This window comes from Pempheris klunzingeri, chromosome 11 (genome assembly GCF_042242105.1).
Source record: "Pempheris klunzingeri isolate RE-2024b chromosome 11, fPemKlu1.hap1, whole genome shotgun sequence".
NCBI classification, from domain to species: domain Eukaryota; kingdom Metazoa; phylum Chordata; class Actinopteri; order Acropomatiformes; family Pempheridae; genus Pempheris; species Pempheris klunzingeri.
The window spans coordinates 23,074,673-23,094,621 of NC_092022.1; the positions used below are offsets into that span (position 1 = coordinate 23,074,673).

The 19,949-nt window shown below is 43.8% G+C and overlaps 1 protein-coding gene across 1 annotated transcript; it reads left to right on the forward strand.

The window, feature by feature from the left end:
- The first annotated feature begins 6,886 nt into the window (after positions 1-6,886).
- Positions 6,887-18,819, forward strand: tcea2 (transcription elongation factor A (SII), 2). The gene is made up of 10 exons (XM_070840008.1): positions 6,887-6,976; positions 10,793-10,855; positions 12,282-12,387; positions 13,111-13,188; positions 13,421-13,588; positions 15,253-15,309; positions 15,677-15,831; positions 16,306-16,452; positions 16,582-16,653; positions 18,650-18,819. The coding sequence occupies exons 1-10, from the start codon at positions 6,908-6,910 to the stop codon at positions 18,656-18,658; spliced, it is 924 nt and encodes a 307-aa protein (XP_070696109.1). The 5' UTR covers positions 6,887-6,907; the 3' UTR covers positions 18,659-18,819.
- The last annotated feature ends 1,130 nt before the right edge of the window (positions 18,820-19,949 follow it).

The following is a 19,949-nucleotide window of genomic DNA, read 5'->3' on the forward strand; positions in this document are numbered from 1 at the left end:
TAATATGAAGCCTGTTCAAATCCGTTGGCCAGCTGTTTTGTGGTTTGAACCTGAGGTCTTTCTGTGTGGAGTTTCTTGTGTGGACTGCTTGTGTGGGTTTTCTTCCACAGTCCAAAGACATGGAGGTTAACTGGTGACTCTAAATTGCCTGTAGGTGTGTGTGAATGGTTGTCTGTCGGCCCTGTGATTGACTGGCGACCAATCCAGGGTGACCCCGCCTCTCACCCAGTGGCAGCTGGGATTGGCTCCAGTCACCCTGTGACCCTTAAGGATAAGCGGTATAGACAATGGATGGATGGATGGATCAGTCAGCCAAAGCCTCATTCTTATTTACCCCTCCCATCATCACGTCCTATTGGCAGAGAAGACTCAGACTCAGACAAACAAGCTTATCTCGCTTTGATTTGAGTTAAAATAACTACAGTAGATTGGACACTTACAGGGCTGTGCACAGGTGAAACAAAGAGAGCATCCCTTTAATAATTAAACATTTTAGCCCCACAATTCTTACCAGGCATTTGTTTTTCATCTCTTTCATAAGTACTTTTCACATAGTTGGATGTCATTTCTCTCTCTAGCTTTGGCAGCAAACACAGTCTTTCTTCTTATTGCTTCCACATTTATTTCTTATTCCTAAGAAACAAATCATACCAGGGACCATATGAGCTGAACCTGTGCAGTAACGCTTGGCTGAGAGAGAAGGACCTGTGCTTAGACAGAACCACCACCTGATTACACAGTCACAGCCGTTATACCCTAAAAGAACCTCTGTGAGCATCTACGTGCTTTATTGGTGAATGACGATGTTCATTTTTAACATGGTGCAAAAGGACACATTGTACATTCTAGTTTTTTGGTGGTGGAAAAATTCTATTGCTGTCATAGAATTGAATCACTTGGAAAAGTTGATGAAAATGATTATTACTATTAATTACGTAATACGTATTTATTTGGTACAGTTGCCTGACAAATGGACTAACAGGCCTACCAGAGTTCACTCGTTTTCATATAAAATGCTATTCTACGCCAGACTAGCTTGCTTGTTAAGCTAATAGTGGGCTGTTGCCTAAGGCTGGTTGTGTTGAAATATTTTAACAGCGGTTTCATTTCACACCAGCAACAAACAAAGCGGGGGCTCCTGCAGTCTCGCAGAATTAGAACTAAAATGCAGTAACAACACGCTTTAAATGGGGTATTGATGCCATGGGCAGTTCTGGTGCTAGGTAGGTTAAATAGGGTAAATAATAAATAAATTAATGTAATTTAATGTTGGTTTTACATTTGTGCACCACTCCTCTAGGTGAAAGTAAGGTAACCAAATAATTCGGTCACCACATCCACACTAACCTTGATTAGGAACCATTCTTTCGCTGTTTGCAGCTGTAATTTTGACTTCACCAACATTGCAACATTTAAAAAAAAAATAAAAAGAGGTATCTAATTTCCCGGCAAAACTCCGTCTAATCTAAACAGGCGTGTTACTCATCTCATCTAAAATAAGGAAAACAACCTCAGTTCTGACGAAGTTTCAGCACTCGTTTACCATCAGGGAGGAAGAAGGAACCAACTCTACACAATACTTGGCCTGCATTCTGAAGGAAATAAGAATAGCTCCATCCATCCTACAGAAAGGAAACTTCCTGCCTGAAGTCATAACTAGCAGTGACTCCATAGATCTAGTATGAGTAGAAAGGACACTTCCTGGTGCCGAGGGTCAAAATGAACAGTTACACATCAAGGAGAGTGGGCACTTCCTGCTTCAGATGGTCAATAACTGAGACTCCAAAGATCCATTTAAAGCAGAGAAACACTTCCTGGCGTCAGAGGTGACTTCGAATGAGTCCATAGATCACGAGGAGAGGGCACTTCCTGAATTCAGCTGCTGATAGCAGGTGTAATTGATCTAACACAACAGAACAAACAGAACAAGCACTTCCTGGATGCATAGATCTGCTCTCGGTGGAACCAACATTTCCTGCTGTCACGAGTTCCTCCAAAAGACTCTATAGACCAAGGCCAGAGGGCAATACAGTCATTTTAAACCAGTTAACCAAGAAGAGAGTTTACAGCTTGATATCATTGCTCTTGTATTGGAAATCAGTGCATTGCAAGTCTGCTGTGTTTTTCCATAGATGTGGAGACACTCACGTCCTGCCAAGTTGTTCTGGCACGACGTGATGAGTGTTTTATGGGACATCACGGAAAAGCGCTGTTTACCTTGATGACATGAAATGAAATGTGCTGACGCTTTTTCAATTTTCATCCGTTGTCCCTTGGCCAGAAGTTAAATCAAACTTAAGGTCTTACTGGTTACATGCTGTAATGTTAAAAAAATACATTATTTTTCTAACACGGTGCATAATACATACTGCATTTAGCTCCTGTCTCTTTAAGCAGACAATGTTAGCAACATGCTAACATTAAGTTCAACAGGCTGCTAAATAAACAGCAAAACAACGTAAAACATGATAAAACTTGGAGCTTCCACATCTGGAGATCAGGAGTCATCCTTGAGTCTGTACCACGACCAGCCCTCGGTAAGAAAGCAGTCCGGAGGAAAATGTCCATGACATTTGTGTGTGTGTGTATAAATTCAAAATTCATTTAGAAAAAAGTAAACATGTTTGGTCTTCACTCTGTCAGATGGCGGGAGGACGTGAGGACAGCAGAACAAAGGGCTGAAGGAGGTCACATGTTTAACAGATGCCCGTGTGTGACATCACAAGAGGAGCCAAATCTAAACGGAGCGTTTTCACACACATCTGCTGAAACATGGAGCAGGAGAAAAAGAGAGAGGATGGTCTTTTTCATAGTTTCTCTCGATACATTTACGTTGAAAAGACATTAACCAGTGCATTCTGCATATGTCCCCTTCAAACAATAGCAGTATCACTAACAAATCTTAGATAATCTCAGTAGCAAATACTTTGCATATTCAACAAATGCCATATTTTTAACATATAATTCTACAACACAGTTTAGAACTTCTAAAATGACTACTGAGTAATCAGTCTTGACTAAAACCATCAGCGACACCTGCCCAAATGACCTGATTATTCCCTGAACGTACATTTGTCAGTGAGTCAAAAGTTTTAGGAAGCCACCTCAACACTTTTCTACAGAAATGATTAGTTTAAATGATTTTCACTGATGCATGTTTCTCTCCTCACATTCTCATGTAGTGTATAACCTCACTCACTGCCCTCCTGACGTTTTGCCCCCTGCTGTTAACTTTCCTGGAAATCGTCAAATATTCTGTGAATAACCGAGAAACGAAGGGAGGTGAGAGGAGGACAAACAGAGGAAAAAGGAAAGGAAGATGGGAGATAAGAGAAGATAAGAACAGAGAATGAAAGAGGAAGTGATGAAAACTTGAGATACGAGGGTGACGGAGAGGGAATCTGAGAGAAGAACCTCTTCTTTTCTCAGATTCCTTCTAGGGGAAAGGATGGGAGAGTGATGGGAATAAAGAAAGAGAGGACGAAGAGGAGGGAGGGAGGAGAGGGTGAGGATAAGAAAACGGAGCAGAGGAAAGAGCGGAAACCAGCAGGAGAAAGAAGGCAAAGTAAAAAATGGAGAAGGGGGATGCTAAGGGAAAGGAGAGAAAGAAGGAATGGAGAAGAAACACGTGGGAGAAGGACAGGAGAAGAGGATTGGAGGTAGAAGCATTGAGGAGAGGAGGAGAGGAGGGAGGACAGTGTGGGGGGGGAGAAAAGTAGAGGAGTAGATGAAAGGAAAAACAGGAAAAGAAGGAAGAAACTGCTTTTGTTTCCTTTCAATCAGCTCTTGGATGAGTTTCTCTCCACTGCATACCTCTGAGCTCTCCAGGTTCTCTGTAGTAAACACACACACACACACACACACACACACACAGTCAGACTGGCAGCTATCTCACCCAGCAGCTGTTGATGTTGCTGCCAGCTCTGCAGATCCTCAGCTGGAGGAGGTTCTTGGCTGCAGACATCAAGCAGCAAGAATTCATGTGACCAAAAAGTTTCTCCAAGAAATAATTACTCGTCTGGAATGCAGAGAGGAGAGTCTGATTTAAATTTAGAAGGGGGGCACAGAGAGGAGTAACTTCCAGGCACTGTTGGGGAAGGTTGTTTAAAAACGTAATCTGTTTTCGATTACTTAAGAAAATGTAGGACAGCTCCGTTTATTTTGTGCTCTCTCCTGCCATCAACAGCCCCCGGTCTGTCGGGATGCATCTTTAGCTGACGTCAGAGCAGTGGTTGGTCACCAGCCCTCTTTACCCCTTCAAATAAGATTAGAAATGAGATATCCTCATTTGTTCCACACATTCTACCTCCTTGTCAAAGTTTGGTGCCAGGGGTCGACGTTAGTAGGAGAGCAGGCCACCAGGACATTCTGAGCACCAAACGCTTCATTTCCTGCTTCCTGATGAGTTTTTACGGACCGATTTGTGCCTCTTCTGCGTCCATTAGGAACACACAAGGTTCAGGTGCCAGTTCATAATTCAAAACATAATAATCTCCTTTTTGGGGAACGAACCTCAATGACTTCATTCATTCGACAGAGGGTGGACAGAGGGTGTGGTGTAGATGAGAACTTGGGGAGGTCATGAGTAACCACACTGAGCAGCATGTGATTTATAATGAGAAATTAGAATCTAACAGGTTTGTGTCTCACTGATGAACACCTTGCTGAATTTGTTGTTAGACACTCTTCAGAAATACAGTATATATATAAATAGCCTCTAGACAGTCTGGAAAGAGAATTCACAAGTTGGCAGCACCGTGTGTGTGTCAGGTAGCTGTGTGTGTGTGTGTTTGTGAGCTACATGTGTTTGAGCTTCATATTTATATTAAATATTTTGGCAGTAAACAAAAAAAAAGAAAGAAAAGACCTCCTTTTGTATCTGAGTCACATGGATGTCAGAATAAAAGTTCTGTCTGAGTCGGATCAAACCCAGATCCCACGATAAGCCACTGGGGCACCCCTACTCTCACATTTGAACTGGGGGACAATTTGTCGCCTGAAATCTACACCTGTGCTTGGCATCTACATTACCCACAATGCAACTTGACTGCAGACAGTTCGGTCAGAGATTCCAGTTTGTTGTGGTTATTGCAGCCTCGATCTGATAATCTGCAGCAGAGGTGGGGAGTTTCCTTCTCTTTAAACACCATTATTGAATTTTACACCAGTCGTTTCTTGATTTACTCCATATCACTGAAATGGATTTTATATGTTACTTAAAACATCACATGCACTTGATCACATTTCAGAATTAGCTGATTTTACACAGCTGCCTCGGGTGAAGCAGTTTTTCAGCTTAAGTTTGGAAAAGATCTCCATAACAAAAGGTAACTTCATATTTTTTGCAATTCTAAAAAGGTGAAAGATAAAGATTTAAAAAAAAAAAAAAAAACATCTTGGCACATTTCAGTCACAAGACCTACATGAGGCCCCATGATGGCTTTAAGATTACATATTTACACTGGACCGAAGTGTGCAGACACATCTTTTCACAATGTTGAAGGAAACTGCAGATTTGGCAGAATCTGGACACACACACACACACACACACACACACACACACACACACACACACACACAGTAAATGTACTGTGCACTAGTAGCTTTCCTGCACTGGACACTGACTACTATTTGACAGTGACATCTAGAGGGAGGATGCAGTAAGCACATGCAGGCTATGAACCGAGCTGCTGCTGAGGGCAGGAGGGTGAGGAGGGTGAGGAAGGTGAATCCAGGTGAAATCTTCCTCCTGAAGAATCAATGTGGACTTGAGTTATCTGTGATCAGCTGGCTTGTGTTAATTTCCTGTCACCTTTATGAAAGAAAATATAACATCTGAAATGTGTAGGGGAGCATTGCATTGCAATGACACACCTGATGTTTTCAAATAAGGGATGGGAGGGGGGGGGCACAAGCAGCTCATGTTTGCTGTGCTGGTGGAAAGTTACCTGCAGGTTCCAGTCAAACCCTGAGCTCCACCAAGTGTCCCAGCAAGCTGCAGCATGTTGTGAAGAGGGGGGAGGCCCAGCACTCCCAGTGGGAGACACTGGGGGGTATAAATCAAAATGATTTATACTAAGAGACAGAAATGAGGCGCACCTTGGTTTGAGGTGGGTCATGTGCTCTTTTTCTGTCACGTGACACCTCACCCGCTCACTTTTGTTTTAATTAGTGCGCGAGCTTTCCAGAGTCCTGCTGCCCTGCGTGTGTGTGTGTGTGTGTGTGTGTGTGTGTGTGTGGAGCTTTGGACCGGATTCAAACACGATCAAAACACTGATCTGCTGACCGGAGTCTTTTTTCACCACAGAGTCATTAAGTCCAACTGGGATGGTGACGTTTTATTGGCGGATTGACAAATGAACGGATAAGAAAATAAAAAAATAATTAAATAAATAGAGAAACTTCTTGCAGAAGGATGAAGATGCAACAACTCCTCACAGAAATTCACCTCATCAGTCACAGCAATTAGAGAATCAAATCTATTATATGAAACACTATAATATTGGTTTATTACTATCTACTGTATCCGTGCAGGCACACCTTTATTCACTATTAATCTTTACAAGAAAAACACATACATACCCACTCAGGGAAAATCACACGTCCACCCACACTTTCCTCTGGCCGGGGTGGGGTGGAGGGTGGAGGGTGGGGGCGCTGCTGGGGCTCCTTTAAAACTTTCGGCCAAGTTGCTCCAGGCTGAATTAGGCAAAATGAGGACTACAACTCCCAGCGTCCCACAGTGGCACACAACAACAAACGAGAGGCAGGCGGCAGCTGGGGGAGAAGGAGACAGAGTGCGTGAAGAGAAGGAGAGAGGGACGGCCGGACTTTTTCCCTCCTCATCAATGGGGCTTCTCAGCGCGGCGGAGGAGGAGGACTGACGGAGAGACGTCCGCTCGGAAAAATGGCTAAAAACCAAGAGGTGGAGCGCATCGCCAAAAAGCTGGATAAAATGGTGCACAAGAAGAACACGGTGAGTGGGACAACAGATGCCGCATCCGCTGGAAAACACGCGATCAGGTGATGAGCTTCACCTTTAACTGCGGGGGGGGGAACATTCTGGAAGCGGACTCGCTCTCTCTGTGGGATGGGGGGGAGGAAAGTGGCGAGTCCGGCTGCTTATCTCCCCCACAGCGAGCCTGCCGCCTCTGTTTGTAGTGATCGTGGGACACGGTCTGGGAGCGCAGCAGCAGCCATTGGTCCAAAAGCTGCCAATTAAAACAGCCGCACCTTGAACCAATTATCCGTCCGCTCGCCTCGGAGTGTGTGGACTCCTCCTGGAGTCATGAGGGGCTGATGTTAGAGAGGAAAGTGTTCTTTTTTTTAAAATGTGTGTAAGTGTAGTTTTTACTGTCACCATGACTGACCTTTATTTTGAAAAATGGATTTAAATAAACTAGAAAGTTCTGTTCACAGGCTGAGAGGTTTTTTTTTTTTTTTTTTAATGGAGTTATTAACAGCAAGGTTGTTACAGTCATGTTAAAAAAAAAAAAAAAATGGTCAGTGTTGTAATAATTTTAAAGCTCCACTGAATAATAATTTGTGACTGATGTGTCGTCTCTACGAGAAAGTAGAGTTAGATGAGTTCTTAAAAGAATCTCTACGGCGAACACGAGATGTCTCCCGCTGTCGCGCAGCTACATATTGAACTGTGATCGGCTCCGCCGCTAGTTGTGATGTCACAAACCCGCGCTCACAGATACGGGTCTTTAACTGAGGATTGAGGCGAGATCAGAGAAGCCTTCATGCCTCAGCAGCTGGTGGTGAACAAACATGTACAGTATGTCCTCACACATCGAAGTGAAGTAACGGTAAACACAAGACGTCTTTGAGTCGCCGACTTTAAAAAAAAAACAAAAAAAAAAACTAAACCAGTTGTGCCAACACACCCGGCTCAAGAAAAATGAATTTATGAATAATATAATATGAATCTTATTCATTTTTTTCCATGTCTGAATAATCCTAAATGGTCCTGATTATTAGCTATATAGTAATACACACTGACACCAAACAGTATTGATCACTAATGTTACTTATACCACAATCTGGGTGAATACTCGATTCTGATTGGCTGCTGGGTGTGTGTTAAAAAGCGATAATAGACCCCTGTTAAGTAGTTCCAGTTAAACTGTCTGTTCGCTGTTTTAAGTTAATGCGCTGGCTGCAGTAACCATAGCAACAGGGACGCAGTCAGAGCCTCTGTGTTCAACACCTGTCGTGTTCGTTTCTTTCAAAAGAAGACAGGCAGCTTCTCTCATTTAAGGTGTTTTAATATTTGTAAGAATAAAATATAAGCATGGCCATGGACTCAGTCTGTTCTCGGAAAACCAGTCAGCAAGCTGTTCCTCTGTAGCCAGCAGAGAGCAGAGAGCAGAGTGAGCCCCGGGCTCTGTGTGAGGCATCGATTTGTACATTCAGATATTGTGGATAGAATTGTGATTTGTTTTGACTAGGTGGGGGGAGACCATGGTTTAGACTTAGCCCCCCCTTGTTGGTGCACAGGCTGGTTCCCAGCCTCTTGGCATCACAACCTCCAACCCAGTAAAGCCGAACCTGGGAAAAATACCCTCCCTACTCTAGTCTCAAGCATGATCGTCTTTCTTCCTCATCCTATTGTGTCTATCTTGTCTAACTTCTACGATAGTGGCACTCAGAGAGCATCTCTTGTCCTTGGAGCTCCCCTATATGGAGTTGTTAGTGTGGTGCATGGAAGCTGTGTGTCCTCTTGCCAGACTTCTCTTTGCCCTCATGTGTCGAACCCTTCAGAACCTGGGGTCAGTGCTTGTGTCCTGTCTTTAACCCTTCAGAGTCTGGGGCGTTTTTTACTACTTTTCATTTTACCTTTGTGTTTCCCATTAAGCTTACCTTTTTCTTGCCTTTCTTTGTGTCTTTCTTTTCAGCACAACCTCACCTATGTGATTCTACAAGTATTTATTTATTTTGACAGAATATATGGACACACTGTATGTAAAAGTGCAAAAGAAACACAAAATCCGAGCAGGAACTAGTTGGATCTTTGGAGGAGCGGGGGTCTGCGCGGACACCTCCTCTGGTTCTTCTTCACGCGCAGCATCCACTTCATCCTCTGAAAGGAGTCTTCCTCAGAATCAGAACGTTCTTCCCCAGATTCAGCATCTTCTAACTCGTAGAAGAGCTGTAGTGCGCGACTTCGGCTCTTCATAAATTTAGTCTTAATAGGCCGATCAACAAAATTCAAACACTTGTAAAAAGTTTGAAGTGTCCGCTTTCCAACAGTCTTTGAATTGAGCACCTGTGTGCTTGTGTCACAGCTTTACGTTTTCAAACGTGCGACATGTGACTTTGACGCCGTGTGGCGGTCCTAGACTCCGAAGGGTTAACATTATGAAGCTGGCCAACTCTATAGCAATACATTTAAGCAATATGTGTCTGTCCCTGTAAATACAAAGCCGTGAATAAGGTACAAAATAAGGCACTATGAGTAATAACAACATGATCTCCACACATCATAAGGGACTAACACTAACTCTATTTAACACTATATTATACTGTTATACTATACTATTATACTATATTCTTCACTGTTGGAATAGTAACACTATATTTTCACCAATATATTCCCCACACACCTCACCAAGTTTCCAACAGTGAGTGTAACGCTGCTCCTTCACTGTCTCGTCCTCTGATCACCACAGGACGGAGACGCATAAGCTGCAGGAAGTAGACTGATCCCCTCTGAGCTCACTGACACTTTGGATCACATGATCACCCTCCGATCACGTCTTTGAACTGTTTTACATCAGTGATCCCTGTTCTTGGGGGAACTTGGGGCCTGTGATCTGGAGCTTTTGTCTGCTATTCTGATAAACTGGAACAATCGTAAAGGGTGAAGTCTGTGCAAGCGACCATCTCCCAGTCAGCTCCCAGCTCCAGGCGTTACACACACCCATTCATTTGTCTGTGGAAATCTGGATATTTATTTGATATTCCTGTTCCTCCTCCCTTCCCTCCCTCACCTGTCATTCATCTGAACTCTCTGAAGCCACATCCGCTCTGCTGTCTTTCGTCTCCATTTAGCTTTAGTTGTTTTGGGGGTTTTTTCATGTCATCTTGTCTCTGTGTTGCTCAGTGTGGGAACAAGTCCAGCTTCTGTTCCTTGCAGGACCATCTCATTTGGCACAGAAAGCATAACCTTCCTTTCCCTGTCAGGACCTGTCTTTGTGGTCACTCTCTGAACCTTGTACACAATTCAGTAAGGCATCATTACAGTTCTTTTTTTTTTTTGAATGATATTTTGAAGCTACCATTTTTCCAGCCTTAATTACTGTGCTGCTGCAAAGAGCGTTCCATCTCATTTACTTATGCAGCAGATTAGCTTAGTTTGGCCAAATATGAAATTCCAGGTACCAGGTACGGACACGTCTTTGTCTTTGTTAAGTGACAAATTAAAGACTCTCCTGAGCTCCACTCAGTCCTGAACTTCCTTCATTCTCTCTGTGACCTTTAGGACACGTTGAACGATTGTCTCGGGACGTCAGGGTGGCAGCTGCTCAGCTGTGGGTGGAGATCTGGGGAAGGAACCATAAATCCTCACATGTAGCACAAAGTCCCACCTGGACCTTATTATTTAGACGAATGAGTCCGCTGAAACAAACCTGTCACTTTTCTGTTAATCAAACGGATACAATCATCGTCATTTAACAGACACGAGCGACTGGAAACAATAACGTGCAGTTACTCAGATTGACGTTGGCACATTTGCTGGTTAAGAAGGTGTTGTGAGGTCTTTCTCTCATTGTTCTGTCTGCAGGACGGAGCACTCGACCTGCTGAGAGAACTAAAGAACATCAAGATGTCTCTGGAGACCCTGCAGGTAATTAACTCCACCCCTCTGTCACCGCCACCGCTAAGCGCACCTCAAGTCAGACACCACCTGGTGTTAATGGTACTAGTCCTCTGAGCAGTTTAAGCACTAGCGCTGTGTTAGAGTTAAAACTTTTATTTACCAATCCTACGGAAGAAAAGAGGCGAAGCACAAAGGAAGAGGGCCCACGGGTGCTCTTCAAACAAGACAAATGCATGGAACCAAAAGCGGATTAAGCAACTAGAAGAAAAGAAACAAAATGGAAATAAAACCTAGTACATATTGTATATATTGAGACGCACGCTGGCCGACAACATGGATTGGAACACGTCCCCCCGGATCGCATCTCTGTTATTGCGGAGGGTGACCGGGTGCCTCTCCAGTCAGGATCCTCCGGGTGCCAGTCAGGAAGTGGGCTGGGCAGTGCCTCGCCATCTGGGACCAATCTGACTCAGGCGACCACACATCCTACTTGGTGCACATACAAGCACAGAAAGGGTTATGGGTATGTGGGTATTAAGTTTCTCTGTAAGTAGGACAGTGACACTAAAAACATCTCAGCGTTTCAGTGCACGCAGCACACCAGATCCTAGTTCATATTCACGTTAGCATCCATTCACAGGATCCGCTTTGTTTCTGCTTCATCTTCTATATCCCATATTTGTGTGTCCTTGTGTCTACATGTCTGTGAAAACAAACAGAATTTCTGCACAGGGCACGCAGCTGCACGCATACCTCTGTAACAGTCGACTCACTGACTACCAAGTCTGTTACGATGCCTGCTGGTATTGTAACAGGATAGAAGCCCAACTTTGTTGTGAAACATATAGACAACATGTTCAAGTCCAAGTGCTTCCAATTTCTCTGAGTGCCCCCTCACAGCATTGCATAGAAATATTCCCTGCTGCTCACAATGTATTTATTTTCCCCGTAGCAAGAGAGACATCTGTGATGCTGTTGACGGGGACACCTACGATCACTTATTATGTTTATTCAGTACATTTTTAAGCTATGGGGGTTTAATGTTTGCAAAATGTCTCCCCAATTCTTATCGCGCTGAATAGGCGCCATTTTCCAGTTCCTATAATCCGTCCGTCTGTGCAGCGGATGCATTGGACGGATCATTGCTAATGTTAGCCTAGCAGCTGGCTAACGTTAGCAGTGATTCTCCGAGCCCTCACACGCTCAATTAGCTGTGTCTCTGTCAGGGGTCCAGATGTGGTGAAGCTAAATAACCAGACAGTCAGAATCTGCATCACTGCTAAGAACCAAAAATCAATGCTCACCGGAGAGCATTAATGACCAAGTGGAGCATGTTGTATATTACATGAGTATCCCAGATAACATAGGAGAACTCAAGCACTTGAGTACCAGTGTACTTATACTAGTAGTTAGTAACCCTGTTTCTCTCTCTGTACACTGTTGGTGTCTGTAGTCGACCAGAGTTGGGATGTCTGTGAACGCGGTGAGGAAGCAGAGCTCAGATGAAGAAGTTCAGACTCTGGCCAAAACTCTCATCAAGTCCTGGAAGAAACTGCTGGGTAAGTGTGTGTGTGTGTGTGTGTGTGTGTGTGCTCTTGTACTGCTATCTTTGTGAGGACCATTGACACCTATTCCTGCATGGCCATTGCCGTATCTTCTCTGATGATGATGATGATGTGCAGTTGATGAAAGGAAACTTCCGCTGACAACGACTTAGTGAATAAAAATAGGTTTATTACAGAAAGGTCAGTTGTCTAAGAGGCACCATGGAGGCCTGGGAAGACGTTCAGCCAATTGTAGGAACAGACAGTGTAACCCCCGGCCGAATCTGCTGCCTCTGTCCCCGTCTTCTCTCGAGCCACCTCTGTGGTCACCTTATATACTCTTCTTGACCACCTAGCTCAACATCTGGTGTCTTTGTTAAAATGTAAAGGAATGTAACATAAACATCTGCTTTCCTCTGTGTCCAGATAAGGAGGCAAAGGTCAGGTCACTCCTGCCTAGGTCATGCTTTCCCAGGTCTGATTCCTTTAGATAAGCAGACACCAAACAGACACAGTCATAAATAACACTCTTAAATGCACACACCAGATACCACACCATGACAAGTGTGTGTGAAGAGGGGAGTTTTTTTCCCAAGATCATCACCAACGGCCCAAAACCCAGATCATCAACTTACAATGATTTCAAGATTCTACACATTGAAAACGTGTGTTTCAGTTCTTAGTGAAGCCAAAAATACGCATCAGTGTATGTTTCCTGTTTTGCGTCTCGTCCCGCAGACGGTTCAGAGGAGAAGGAGAAGAAGGAAAGGAAGGAAAGCTCTCCCGTGAGGTCATCCTCCACCTCCAAGGACTCCAGCAGCAGCGAGAAAAGGTCTGTTGCGCGGCGATGATGTCACAGTTCCTACTGGATGGAGGATGAGGTCACTGTTAACGATCGACCGATTCTCATGAAGTGAAAGTTTTGATCCCACTGTGTCTTCCAGTAACAGACAGCGATTTAAAAGTGAAATTTTCCTTTAATCAGAGTCCGAACCCTCCTGCGTTCCTTTTTTTTAAATAATTTCTCCTCCCAGCAGTATGAAGTCAGAGGGGTCCCCCACCACCCCAGCTACACCCACCACCCCAGCTACACCCACCACACCCACCACCCCAACCCTTCTCCCCCAGGTCACTTCCTTCCCCCCCGCCCCCGTCACCACAGACAGCGTGCGGAACAAGTGTCGAGAGCTGCTGGTGGCAGCGCTGCAGACTGATGGTGAGAGTCTTTTTTTATAGATGGTGTTGTCACGGTGCTCGTTTAAAGGTTCAGTGCTTAGGATTTAGTGGCAAAAATGGAATATAGCATATAACTACGTTTTCAATAGTATATGATCACCTGACACTAAGTCACCGTGTTTCCGTTACTTTACAAAGTCCGTATATCACCGTTGAGCGTGGAGAGAGGAAGTAGTGCCGTCTGTCACAGCCTCGCTAACTTACTAACCACGAGCCAGGAGCCAAAACGGCTGTCGTTTGTTTCATCCTCCTCCTCTGCAAAGCCACCAGCACACCGCCCGGCCCCCCAGCCGTCCATCCCCAGGAGCCCACTGAGGCCCAACAGCTGGATTATGGATTGCTGGTGTCCACTGAGCTTTGTGAAGCTTGTAAATTAGTAACAAAGGGCATCACTGTGGTCGGGTTTGAGCATTTTTGGCCTACTTGGATGAAGACTGTATCATTTTTTGTATACGATGTTGTATATGATAATGGGTGGTACGTTTTTGGATCCTGTGTGTGTGAACACAAATGCACCTGTTTGAAGAAAGAAGAGGAATACCATTTTGTCTTGTGGCAAACAGAGGATCATACTTATTATTTAGCACAAGAATACAGAGTGAATCCTCATGAGCCACTGTAGAATCTCTGCACGCTTGGAAATGGAGGGGTGAGGCGAGGGGTGAGGCGAGGGGTTTTCTGTTGGTCGCAGTCTGCAGTCTCACCACCAGAGGTCATTAAATCCTACGCACTGGTCCTTTTACTTCCCCAGTGAAACAAATTAGATGAAACAAAGTGAAACATTTGACAACAACAGTTTTGGGAAACTGCTGCTGATATTTCTACATTGAAGCTGCTGAGTTTTGTCACAGTTTTGTCTTTCAAATGATCTTCGCACACAATTGTTTAATATTCAGTGTTTGCACACAAAGTGAACTGTTTGTTACGTGACTGTAACACGTGTGATCGCATTTATTCAGGTCAACAGCATAAACAAGTAGAGGGCTGACAAAACTATGTCACCTCAGTGTCCATTTAGTTGCTCTTCTGGAGCTTTAGATTAAATCACGTGATCTTCAGAAGAAGATGAACACTTCTACATTTCTACGCCTCCACGAGCTGATGAACACTACTTGCCTACTAAATGGACCCTGAGGTGAGATCGTTTCGTGTCCAAGGTCAAGAATGAACTCTGAACAGAAGTGAAAGTGTGCCGTTTATTACAACATCTCCTAAACTCAAGGCTCACTTACTCGCTTTTTTTTTTTTCCAGGGCTTTTAGCAGTATTCTGCTGCCACCTTCAGCAAACACAACTTACTCAGGGATTTTCAAGTGGCTTCAAGACCGAACTTGGGCCGTGTGTGATAGTGAGCGAGTCTGATGTAAAACGTGCTCCCATTTGATGAATAATGCGGTGGTATGGGGCTAAAAAGCTCTGGAAAAAGGACAGTAAGTGATCCTTGAGTTTAGTATTTCAAAAATGAACCTTCCTGCTCTTCTGAGTAATACATATTAAATCTGTGTGTAAACTCATTGGCTGGCTGACGTTACTGTTAACATTATAGTCATTAATATATGGAATTTTTAAATTTGCATATGCATTTTAATTTGCTTTGTGTGTGTGTGTGTGTGTGTGTGTGTGTGTGTGTGTGTGTCCGTCCCAGATGACCACAAGACCATTGGAGTGGACTGTGAGCACCTTGCAGCACAAATTGAGGAGGATATCCTTTCACGTCGTCACTGTGACCTTAACTGCACAAGACGCACACGAACAAACACAAGAGGATTTCACGCCTGAATGGAAGATGTTAATCAGAGTGTGCCGACAGGGTGTGTGTGTGTGTGTGTGTGTGTGTGTGTGTTTGGCAAACACCTGAGCTGTGGTAGCATTAGGACTCTGAAGGCGGCGGTGGTCCGTCTGCCTGTTGTCCACCCTGTCTGCATCAGTAATACAATAAGTTGCTATTTGCTATTAAGCCAGATGTTTGTCTTGTGTCTTTTTTTTCCTCCGCACATGTATAAATATGTATCCGTATTGTTTGTTTGACCATGTGAGTGTTTTTGTCCTTGACTGCTCATCTTGCCCACAGATCTTCCAGGAGTTTAAGTCGACAGATATGAAATATAAAACTCGTCTCAGAAGCCGCATCTCCAACCTCAAGGACCCGAAGAACCCCGACCTGCGGCGCAACGTCCTGTGTGGGAACATCTCGGCTCAGCGCATCGCCTCCATGACCGCTGAGGTCAGTCATCCAGATGTTTAGCCTCACAGCTGCCTCCAAAAAGGCTTATTTGCACATGGAAGTAGGTTTTACATTAGCTTAAGGTTATGTGCTGGGGAATGTATCACGTCACTGAAGGCCAAAGTTTTAACCCTAAAGATGTTCTGTGCTTTTTTTGACCCGAGCATCGATGGAGCTTTTTCTCATAAACTGAACCAGCAGCTCACTGCATCACTGAGCTACAATGTGAATGTAGATCAGTGACATGATATCCAGCAGCCTTAAGCACACATTCACAAACTGGTATAATCGGTCGGCTTGCTGAAAAACAGCAGCAGGTGCTTGTGTGTGTTTTCATTACTCCTAAGTGTCAAAGTGTCAGCGGATGTAACCTTTTGCAAATATTTGCATCCTGTCTATTTGAGTGCAATTGGTAGATTCAGATAAAGCATTTGAAGTGTGTGTGTGTGTGTGTGTGTGTGTGTGCGCGTGCAGGAGATGGCGAGTGCAGAGCTGAAGCAGATCAGAGAGACCCTGACTAAAGAATCCATCAGAGAGCATCAGCTGTCAAAGGTCGGAGGAACCGAGACGGACATGTTCATCTGCAACAAGTGTCACGGAAAGAGCTGCTCGTACACACAGGTGTCCGCACTCTCACACACACACACACACACACACACACACACACACAAAGAACTGTGTTCTTTTTGACCAAAATGCTTGACTATGCTCTTTTGTGTGTGTGTGTGTGTGTGTGTATGTGTGTTTTAGGTGCAGACCCGCAGTGCTGATGAGCCCATGACCACCTTTGTGTTGTGTAACAGCTGTGGAAACCGATGGAAGGTAAAGGAAAACCTATAAAAACGAACCAGTAGTAGCCTGACATGGTGTTAACTAACAGCCAAGTGTTTGATTGGAGGTTAAACGTACAGAAAGGATGATAAAACCACGTCAGAATGAGGCACGTGCACACCCACACTAAGAATGTTCTCCCACCACCTGCATCTGAAAGGGAGAACAAGGAAGAACCTGTGAAATTGATCAAAAAACAAGTGAAACGTGCCCACAAAGAACCTGCGAGCTTTATTGTTGACCTGAATGTCAGTAACAGGCTGTCGCCACAAGATGGCGGCAGAGACCAGACTCGTTTCTCGCTTGTTTCTCCTTCACTGCTGCTTCCGTTCACCTAAGTTGCTCTCCCTCCTGTTTCTCTTCTTCCCCAAACTGTTCTACTTGAAGTCTTTAGTTTCTTACTGATCTCTTTCTCTCCTCCCTTTTCTCGTCTTTCTTTTTCACTTTCCTCAGGTTTCGTCCCTCCTTCCCTGTTTACATGTCAAACCTTTCCCGCTGTCCTTTTCACCCTCCTCCCTCCATCCGATCCCCGTCCTTCCCCCCTCCATATTTACTCCTTCCTCCCTCTCCTCGTGGTTTTTCCGGCCCCTCCCTCCCTTATTTAGCTCCTGGCTCTAGGTCAAGGTGAAGCCACTAATTTGAGAAGCCGATGCTTTTTTGTGTTTTGTTTTTTCGTCTCTTCAGCAGACTGAAACACGGTGGGAGGCTCTGACATTTTAAACAGAAACAAATGACTCTTAATAGCGTCATGGCTGCACGTTTCACGACCTCTGTAACTTCAGGAACTGTCAAAATGACATGCAGAGCATCACATCTAATTTATTTCATGTAAATCAGTGCGGGGGAGAAAAGCCGCATCATGTGTTGAACTCTGCGTAACAACATCTCATTGTTATCTGTGAAAATAACAATTTGCTGATTTCAAGGAATAAGTTCTAGGATAACGTCCGTCTGTGGAATAAAACATGCATTAAGTCCTGAACAGCTTACACTCTTATCCTGACTGATGTGTTTTTGTTTCTAATATGGACAAACAGGAAAGGCACAAGGTTATGTAGGTCTTTAGTTAATTCAGTTAATTTTTAATTTATGGTAACGTATTTGAGGATTTAAATTAAAGAGCTGCACTGCTTAATCTACTGTGAATTTAGAGCTGCAGACAGTGATTTTTTTTTTTTTTTTTTGGGCCGTTCGGGGGCAGCAGAACAAGCTGAAAACAGAACACTAACATAAAATCAATGTAATAAATTGTTATTGTGAATGTGATGACTTAATGAATATTAGTCTGACATTCACTGCCTTCTTAGCTCCGGTTTGATCTCTACCAACTCCTCAGAGCCAATCAAACAGATCATGTGAGATCTGTGCACTAAAAGAAGCTAAAACTTTCCACCTCTCACATCAGCGTCACAGTTACTTCAGTTCTCAACTCAAACCTATCAGCACAGCCTGAAGCATCAAATCTCACAGAAATCCTCAGCAGCTCCACTCGGGCTCCTTGCTGTGCCAAGACGACGGTCGTCGGACCGAAAACAGCTGCAAGAAAGAAACCTTAAAGGTCTCGCGTGGAGGTTTGGACCACTGGTGGCGCTATGGAGCAGTAGTCTTTATTGGTTCGTTTTGAGAGGCGCCTGTGCACAGTTTGTATCCCGTGGGTGCACAGTTTGTATCCCGTGGGTGCACATGTGTGAGCGCCTGCTGTTGGCTTAATGCTGTTCCGCTGATTGACAGCTGGCAGCATAACACGCCAACAGATGTAGCGAGGACAGCCAGAAAACAGGGATGGAAACAATGCAAGATGTCAAATATTTTAATAAAGTTTTGAGGAACGAAATGCATTCAACACATTAAAGATGCGCACGGCGTGTGTGAACCTGAATGTAAACCTCCTCACTCGCCAGAGGAAGGAGCTTCACATTCAGCTGGATTTCTGAGTTGAGGAATCTTGAAAGAATCTTTAACCACAATCTTTCTCTCTCTTTTTCAGTTCTGTTGAAGAGGACCCGTGTGTGTGTTATTCCATCATGAAGAATAACTTCATGATAACTGACTATACTGACTATAGTGAATTGAATTGAATGTGGATTAAAAAAAATGAATTTAGTTTTTTTTTTGTATAATTTCTTTTTATATAAAACTAAAAGCTGTAATATATTTAGAGATAAAGTATGCCAGTTCATGTTGTCTATTGGTTTAATTTGTTTTGTATGGAACATTTAGAGTTTATTTCTTACACTAGATGAAGCTTTAAGCCAGATTGAAATCACATTTAGGCCTTGTGGAAACGGTGGACGTGCCTTTCTTTGCCATGTTGTGCTGCCACATATTTTGCCCTGGACATTTCTATTAAAGTGGCTCTTGGATTGAAACCACATCACTGCAGTTTCTTATCGTATTTCTGGCTTATTTGGTTTTCTTAGTTTTATATGTATTAGTATTACTCTATATGTTGGCAGATATATAAGAATAACAAAAATTAATTACAAAAAATAAGCCAAAGGTCGAGTAATGAGCCACCTGATTGTTCTTTTATCGAGCAATATAGAATTTATTTGGTCCTATTGCTGCCAATGGAGAAACTACTCCTTTATTCTCAATGGCTGTCATATTACTGGAGCAGAAAACTACATACTGTGTGTGTGTGTGTGTGTGTGTGTGTACTTCACATCCACTGACTAATAATGTGTTTGTGTTTAGTACTGACAAGAACATATTGCTCAATCATGAAGTATGTTCTCTTATAGTAAAGGGAAAAGGCTGGATAGTAGTGTGTCACTGCCTCCTCTGGTCAAGTCTGTTCTACCTCTGCAGTGTGGTCTTTCACACCTGTAGCCACACCCACCAGTGATGTCACAGTGCACCGACACACCCTGGAGTACACTTCTACGTCACTGCAGCAAGATGAGGAACTAAACCGCCGATTAAGAGCCACTCAACATCACTTGAAAATCGTGTTTTTGCTAACCTCCAGAGAATTTCCTTTACACCATCACTGTCATGTTGTATGAGAATTGTACTCTTCCTTTAACTGATCTCCCAAAAATTTATGATTTTTATGGCTGTTATATTTAGATTTTAACCTCTAACAACACTTTGAATAACAAATTCATGATGTAGAATATTCCAGCCCCATCACAGAGGGTTCAAGGATGAATACTGACGCGTTCAGAGAAAAGTCTATTAGACTAACTATTAGAGAAAAGTGATGTGTGTGTCAATGGAACTCCTCACGACAACAGAGAGGCCGCTGTCGCCTGGGTTCATTCTGAGCTCGTTCTCTTAACCAC

Coding starts and splice junctions, on each gene's coding strand:
- tcea2 (XM_070840008.1), top strand. CDS start 6,908: ATGGCTAAAAACCAAGAGGTGGAGCGCATCGCCAAAAAGCTGGATAAA. Junction 13,189..13,420: donor CTCCACCTCCAAGGACTCCA/GCAGCAGCGAGA, acceptor GTATGAAGTCAG/AGGGGTCCCCCACCACCCCA. Junction 13,589..15,252: donor GGCAGCGCTGCAGACTGATG/GTGAGAGTCTTT, acceptor TGTCCGTCCCAG/ATGACCACAAGACCATTGGA.